The sequence below is a fragment of the Hemibagrus wyckioides genome, linkage group LG28, assembly GCF_019097595.1.
Source record: "Hemibagrus wyckioides isolate EC202008001 linkage group LG28, SWU_Hwy_1.0, whole genome shotgun sequence".
Classification (NCBI taxonomy): domain Eukaryota; kingdom Metazoa; phylum Chordata; class Actinopteri; order Siluriformes; family Bagridae; genus Hemibagrus; species Hemibagrus wyckioides.
Window position 1 is genome coordinate 19,635,173 of NC_080737.1, and position 8,617 is coordinate 19,643,789.

Consider the following 8,617-nt stretch of genomic DNA (forward strand, 5'->3'; position numbering starts at 1 on the left):
AAGGAGATTTACGGTCTCTCCGAAGCCAGGAAGCACACCTCATTGAAGAAACTCAGGCGCCGCATTGGTCCGTGGCAAAGACATCACGACACAGACAACTCTGATGCTTTAACATACAAACAACAATCTTTTGGGGCAGATTTTGAGTTGACAGATCATTTCTGTTCCACTTGGTAGGCAGCTATGGATAGTGAAAGAAACTAATCACTGTGTTGTTCTGTTACAGGAAAATAACCAACGGCAGTATGGAGTAAGAAATTTACTGTCATCACCCTGATTATTTAGTTTTATCCCACAGCAGATATTACAAGCTTCTATTGACATTGACATCACATTCTGATGCGAAAGTAATTCCAGAATTCCCACAGCCGATTGGTCGGAAGGTGGACATGGATTCATTTATAGTAACAAATCACAGAGGTTTATATCAAGGTGCCGATGCCTAAAGCACTATGGTTTCTATAGCAATAGTGAACTCACCACGAGTGTAATCATTAATATGCTGATATTTTAACATTTATGGAAGGAGTCTCCAGTGTTAGTTTCCTCTCATCACACCCCTGTATAGTTCTACAGCACAAAAGCATGTGGGGTTTAAAAATGTGAGTAAATTTAAAAAGGCATGAATAAAGCAATCGTCGTAGGAAGACAGCCGCAGACGCAGCTTCTCCTCCTGTATCAGCATGACGTGTGTTACATCTTTAAGGAACTGAATACGCATTAAAATGGTTTCTCAGACCACAGAAAAGACATTCAGAGTTTGTTTTTTTCAGTAGGTTGAATTTATTCAAGTCATGATTTAAAAATTGACGGAGTGGAGAACAGGGAGAACATATCGGGGCTTTCTCACATGAAGGAATGAGGATTGAGAATAAAGGGTCAGGACCGGGGAAAAAATAAAATGATAAACAGACTAAGAGAATGGCTCTCATACACGAACACACACACATCGTTTAAATAAACACCATCTCTGTATTAATCAGAACCAGCAGCAGAAGCAGTACTAATCGGGCCTCAGTGATGAGGCAGAAGAGTCCAGCCAGAAGAACAGGGTTTTTATGTTACATGGTTTAACCGTTTCAGCTTCTTTTTCCTATTTTTCTCCTTGTTTTGTCGTGAACTTTACATTATAAAAAAAAAAAGATGACGGACAGGAAGGGGACGTTTAGATGTACTTCTTCAGCTCATCATACAGGACGAGAACGAAAGCGCCTCCCATACCACGGAGCACGTTGGACCAAGCGCCCTTGAAAAAGGCCTTTGACCCTTCGTCACGTGCGATCTTCTTCCAGCAGTCGATGGTGCCGGTGTACATGATGTCGGCTGTGAACATGACGGGGAAAAAAAAAAAAAAAAAGTTATGTATGTAGTTTTGAACAATTCACCATTTTTGAACGACAGACAATCAGAGAAAGATCCGTAGGTGAAAACGATTACGGCTGGCTGAGCACAGCAACCAACCAAACTGGAGGAACACCAAGGTAAAGCCTTAATGAATCACTTAATGAATTGCTCAGGTGACACTGAATACATCGGTGGATTATTTTAATCCAAAGTGTAGGCACTAAGCAGGAAATCCCTCTTAAAGGTGCAGCACTTTTTTTTTTTTAACTTCTACAAACGTAGGTGTGTACAAAATCACAATCAAGATCGTGAAACATCTGGAGATATCCTGTCTGGAAAACTGGACCAGAATGTTTGAGTTGGGATGTAGGTCCTATCAGTCATTTTATATTTACGCTACAGGTCCCAATAAATCCTGGGATTTATGAATATTATTGGGAAAGGAAAAAATAATACTTACTTAAAAAAAAAAAAAAAAAACACAAATAAAAAGCCCACCACAAAACCCAAACTAGTTTTGAAAATAAATACATATAAAATCTTTTTAATTGTTTTAATAAGTAAATAAATAATTTTTGCCATGAATTTATTCTCTTATTAATAAAATAAGACATTTATAAATATTATAATTATTGAGCAGAACGTGCAGGAGTGACTCTTGGAATAATAATACAGTGGTGAAGCTCTGTGTGGTTTTACCTCCTTTGCGGCCAGACTGCATCATCATACGACGTCTGACCGTGTCGAATGGGTAGGACGCAAGACCGGCGACGGCAGTTACAGTCTGAGCGATCATCCAGCTCACAACGATGTGGGTGTTCTTGGGGTCAGGCAGCATACCTGTGTACCGAAAGAAACAAATGAATATAGTTGTGATGTATGGTTTAAGCCTCCTCCACCTCCTGTATATTACTAAAATGCAAAACAGGACAGAAACCCAGCCCAGGACCCGTGACTCACCCTTAGCTGTGTCGTAGATGCCGAAGTAAGCTGCTCTGTAGATGATGATTCCCTGCACAGACACGTTGAAGCCCTGGTACAGCCCCTTGAGGCCATCAGACCTGAACACCTTCACCAGGCAGTTGCCCAAGCCAGTGAACTCTCTCTCAGCGCCGGCTTTGCCCACGTCAGCGGCCAGGCGGGTTCGGGCAAAGTCGAGAGGGTAGACGAAGCAGAGCGAGGTGGCACCAGCAGCACCTCCGGACGCCAGGTTACCAGCGAAGTAGCGCCAGAACTGCTTGCGCTTGTCCACACCGTCAAGGAAGATCTTCTTGTACTTGTCCTTGAAAGCGAAGTTGAGGGCCTGCGTAGGGAAGTACCGGATCACGTTGGCCAGGTTGCCTCTCCAGAACGACAGGAAGCCCTGTTCCTTGGGGATACGCACCACGCAGTCCACGATGCCCTTGTACTGCTTATCGGCTGTGATCTGCTTGCTGGCATGCTGGACCTGTGGGGGGGGGGGACACAAACATACGTTTCACTTCCTCTCCACGTGACCTTGCTACACCGATCAATTAATGATCTCAGTTACAGTACAGAAGTGTTCCCATCTGCATGTAGTACTGAAATAGCTGTACATAATACAGCACAGTCTGAGTTAAACAGGTCACATGACCTTCTCTCATCAAGTCTGACTCAAGAGCCAGTTCCCGATCCTGTTTATTAGAACTTTGCTGCTCAGGAACACACCTGATTCTGAATAGCTGAACAGGGAGTGTTAAATCAGCAAAAACACTAAAACTCCTTCTGCCCTTCAGACATTTCACCTAAACCGATCACAGTCATTTCATATTTCATCCAAATAAAAGACATTAAGGGTCACCACCCTGACCTTGTAGAGTTTATGACCACGTGATTGTATTAAAGCCTTCATACATTTCTTATTAAACACAGTGCTGTAATAAATAAGCTCTGAAAGTGTCCCATACCATGTAGTGCACCTAGATAGGGAACAAGGGGTCATTGTAAACTCTCTCTCTCCTTCCTACGACCTTGTGACTGGAAATCCGTCTGAAGGTTTCTGTTGTAAATGATAGATTTCATCTCTAATGTCAGTGGATTGTTTGCTGATTAAATTCAGTAACAGACTGAAACTCGACGACGAGCCGCTTGTGTGAGCTGATAAGAGAACAATTACATAACGCCGTTCGCTCCCGGTTTAATGGCCGCCTCACGTATTAAACAGGAACTACACAGTTAGCAATAAATAATAAATATATATGTGGAATAGCAACAACCACTGGTTAGATTCAATAGTAATGATGATCACAAATGCGACAAAATGATGCTAGTTAGGGTTTTTAAGCTAGCTTGAGCGTCACAATGTCATGCCCTCTTGAATGAGAAAGAGAATGAGAAGCTAGGCGGCTAAGCTATGCTAACAACGCTAAGGCTGGAGGGCATTGACGTAAAGGTTAGCAAGCTAACTGGGTGTGAGATAAAATAATCGTAGCTTTTTAAAAATTCGTCTAAGATAGTCATTAATATATCCGTTGTGAAGCCTTGCCCGTTGAGGAGGTCAGCGGAGGCGGCGGTGATGCTGGTGGTGGAGTCGGGTACCGAGCGGACAAGATGCCGGGCATACCTGAAGGAGAAGCTTGACTCTCTCAATGGGAGCGACAGCTGTCTTGGAGATAGCAGCGGCGATTCCTCCGGCCAAGAAATCCTTGGCAAACGAAATGGCAGTCTCACTCATCTTGGATGTTTTGTTTTTTTTTTTCCCTTAAATTTTCCGGCCTGTTCTGCCTTCTCTCTGTCCCCCCCGCTTCTGGCTCGCTCGCCTGTTAGGTCGAAATGGCCGATTTTTATACAGGCTTAAGGATTTTTCTCTTCAAGGCCCGATCTCGCGAGAAACAGCGCGAGCACCCTTATGTCCTATTGTCATTGGTTCCGAGGGGCGATGACGTCAGCCGCCGTCCTCTTTCGTCAATGACAATAGGACGAGGAGAAAAGACATTTATCCTTACGTCTATGAATACTCCCGAGTCCGCACTCTAGTTACTACAACAGCGTAGTGCGCGTGCAGGCCTGGTCACCATGGTAACCTGCGGCCGCCTTCTATTCGGGTCAGCCATCTAGTGCGCGTGAAAGAGTTTGAACATTTTGTCCAGTACACGTGCAGATTGTTTCGTAATATATATATTTATTTATTTATAAACTCGAACATTTTTAACCAGATGGATAAGTGTAAACCTTCAGCAGTGTGATGTGTTCATCAAGCACAACATTTTTCTGCTTTTTCTTTCGTTAGATTCAATCTTCTTCTATTTGTCACGTGTAGAATTAAATTAATGTTTAATTTTTACGATATGAAGTCCTCACCTTTCTAATTTATTTCTTTTTACACTGAAATAAATGCTGAATAAACTTATATAATGAAAACAAAGGAATTCATAACGTTTCCAGATTTCCGGAAACTGAGGAAGACGCTTATAATGACCTTCAGGAATAAATAAACACCACAAGGTCACAAAAAAAGTGTGTGTGTTTTCTCTCTTTTCTCTAAACTCCACACACCAGTTTCTGTGTAGATCCTCAGTGAACCTGTGAGATGTTCAAATCAACTTTATTCCAGTGACACGGTCAGTATTTTATGACCTCGTCTCCATCACATGACCCGCATGCCCACTCTCTGTCCTTCCAGGTTATATATATATATATATATATGTATATATATATATATATATATGTATATATATATATATATATATATATATATATATATATATATATATATATATATATATACATATATATATATAGTGCTGAACAGGGGCCGTGAACAGGATGGACATTCTCAGCTGACGCTAAAGACTAAAGCGAGCCAAGAATAGAGTGGAGCACAGGGCCTGTTGACCCATGTCCTTCACAGAAGAGGCCTGAGAACAGGCTCGAGGCCTGCTGTCACTGCAGAGGTCAGACCTGAGCGTCAGCTCCTTCCAACACAAACCACAGATAAAACCTCCAGATTAAAAATCCCTCGGCTGCCTATAGAAGGTCAGATTGGAGCAGGGTGTATTTTGTACACACAGCAGTGTGTCAGCCTGAACGAGCCGGTTTGTTTTGTGAGGACATTAAATCAGGAAAGTTCCTTTGACTTTGACGTGTCACTCTGTCCGTGCTGACCCTGAGCCAGATTCAGGTCTAGATTCAGTCGAATGTAAATGATGGAAAAGTTCTTTAGAGCTACTTCCACTGGATGGGTTTGAACTTTGACCCCGATGAACCGATGTGGCTTAAAATCCTCTTTAATCGTTAACCACACGACTTTGTAGAGCTATTACCTTCATTCTTCCTGCATGCAGAGGTCAGTTTGTGTAGAAATGACCTTTATTATTTCACAGTGTTTTATAAAATACATTAAAAATTCCTTTTTAAAATCATTTACGGTTAAAAGGACAGTGAAACTTTTAATTCACACATATCTACCTCATGGCTCTTTTACATTGTTGTGATTGTTTACTGACAGATCAATTTTTATTTAATTTCTTTTTATGCGCTATTTAGATGATTTAATGAAAAAGAATTGACCCTGCTATTTTTAAACAACTCTAAAAACTGAATTTACTTTATAGCTGTGTAACACACAAAAAGTGGTAATTTTTCAGTGTTACATTATTCAATTTTTTATTTAAATCCAAGTTACATTTTACAGTTTATTTACAGATATTGTAATGACTTATTTTTAATGACTTATTTAATGTCATATTGTTTAAATACATAATAATTTTATAATAAAAAAAGGTAACTATGGAAATAAACCAAACCAGCAATTTGTCTGTTGAACAGTTTTACACCAGTATACACCAGTCTTTAGGGTTTGTTTGTTTGTTTGTAATTTTACTAAAAGTAGAAGACGAACAATTAAAAAACTGCAACACACTAAACAGACGCCAGAGGGCAGCAGATAGCGATAAATGCATGGGAGTAAATAAAAGGGTTTATCTTGTTTACAAAAATTCGTTTTCTTAATAAATAAAGTATAATTGTATATATTTTATATGGAAGTAAAATCATTATGAAATTGTATTTATTTTCTTAATCTCGTGCACATTAATGTAAATTCTTATAATCATGTTTAAACCAACTTAAAACTAATTCCTTCTGATTATCCTCCAGTTTAAAAAAAGTAAATAAGTAAATACTCCTCACATTATTATTACTTATTATTAATTCCCTAAAGTTCTGTTTGATTGATTACAATATTCTAAAAGTTTTAAAATAACACAAAGTTCACTGTAAAACTAAAACCAAAATGAAACGATGGCTTCATTACAATTACGATTTCTAAAAAGTTGATAAATAGATAAACGTTTAATTAATTTAATCCAGGTTAGTTTTTCATTTTTGCTACTTCAACCCCATCATAATGTTTTGAACTTTTTTTCTGTCATGAAGATTTTGTTCTGTCTTGAAATGATTGTTGCAAAATAATTATCAATAAAAAGAAAGCGTTTCTTTATTTCATATTCCAAAACGTACAAAAACTAAAAACATTTATTCTCTTGAAAGAAAGTACAGGTATAGGTATAGGATTGATGTATAAATATAAGAAGTGATGAAATGTCATGAGAAACGGGTGGTCAGTATCGGCTCTGAGCTCCTGGTCTGATAAAGATGTGTCCAGGGTCACCAGGCGCAGGACATCTCGGACGCAGCATCACTGTTTCTCCTGGTACGAATCGGAGACCAGCCGAATTCTGACTGGGCGTCGTCGACCAGGTGGCCACGCCCTAGGTGGGAGGGGTTTCGGAAGCTCTGCTGACTTCCTCTGAAGACTCGAGGCTTGGAGTTCATCTGAAAAAAACAAAAAACAAAAACAAACAAACACCAAGTTCACACAGTGTGACTTTTCAAAGTTTATATCTTAGTAAAAATATTTATCATACATGATTTTCAGACCTGGACAAAAACAGATGTGTTCACATGGAGTGTTTCCACTCGCTCTGTTATCTGGTTTAGCCAGTCCACGTGCTGAGCCACAGACTGACGCAGATCTCCACTGATCTAAACAAAACACAATGAAGAAAAATCACACAAATCAGCAACAACTTTCCCAAAAAGCTTATACTCCTGAAGGAGATTGTCTCTTGTGGGCGTGGCCTGAAAAAATAAGCAACGCAAACTACTAGCTACATACACTCACAAGAGGCACCAATCATCTCTGCTCCTTCTTTCCAAGTGTTTTCTTCTTAATATTTATATACACATTTAAGGAGATGTGAGATATGACAGGATTAGATGAAACCATGCTTTATATTCATTTTTTTACATAGGAAATATGACGCTCCATAGGAGTGGGTTACAACAAAAAGGAAGTGAATCGTTCAGGTGCCGAAGAGTCGACTCTCACTGGTGAGCTGAGTCAATGATCTGATTCACTGCAAATAGGTGAAAAGTTTTCTTTCTTTGTATTTTATTTTTATTTTTTTTTAAACTTTTTTGTTTTTCAAGCCTCTCACCCCGGACAGGTTTTCTTTCAGGTCCGCTGCAGTCATTCGGACGTGTTCCAGTTTGTCGATCTGCTCCTTCAGGCGATCCTCCAGCTCCTGCATCATCATCAGACCTTCATCCATTCTCCTCACCTGTTGGCCTACCATCCTCCTAACACACACACACACACACACGTTCTGTGTCGTTTACAAAAAAAAGTAAAGGAGTCGACACTTTGAACCGACTCCCATTTAAGCAGTTTTCTACTCTTTATCTCATCTCTAATCTTACATGAATAATTTATTACACTTCATCACATTTATAAATCCTTATAAATATTTCTTGTGAATGGAGCAAAAGAAGATAAATGTCGGCTCTGTAATATTGACTAAAACTCGAGCAATCACTGAACATCTGGAGACCTGATTCATTCAGGTAAAGAATTAACGCACGACATTGAAAGAATCATTCATTTCATTCTCTTTGCGAATATTTTCACAATTATTCGTCAGACGTATTGTTATATACTTTGCAGAATTTAGAGATAACATGGGGAAATATAACACGTTAAATAACTTACTGAGCAGCAGTGAAGACGATACAGAAAGCTTTTCTCTCAGGTTTGTACAAAAAAAAAAATGCTCGGAATGCATGTCGGTTGCCAGATTTTGACACACGATGAAAACAGCGTAAAAACGAGAGTATAAAATTAAGTAAAGAATAACTTGTAGCTTATTTTATAATACTAATAATTTAAAAATAATTTTTTATAATAATAGTATACAAACTTTAAAAATTATATACATAAAATATTTACTTTATCTTAAGCAAATGTTTTATT

At 39.1% G+C, this 8,617-nt stretch overlaps 1 protein-coding gene across 1 annotated transcript; it reads right to left on the reverse strand.

Moving 5' to 3' along the window:
- Positions 1 to 759: 759 nt before the first annotated feature.
- si:dkey-251i10.1 (uncharacterized protein LOC100038774 homolog) lies at positions 760 to 4,149 on the reverse strand. The gene is made up of 4 exons (XM_058383521.1): positions 3,929 to 4,149; positions 2,305 to 2,791; positions 2,044 to 2,184; positions 760 to 1,323 (listed from the first exon to the last, which is right to left on the reverse strand). Exons 1-4 carry the CDS (start codon positions 4,037 to 4,039, stop codon positions 1,166 to 1,168), a joined length of 897 nt encoding a protein of 298 aa, XP_058239504.1. The 5' UTR covers positions 4,040 to 4,149; the 3' UTR covers positions 760 to 1,165.
- Positions 4,150 to 8,617: the final 4,468 nt, after the last annotated feature.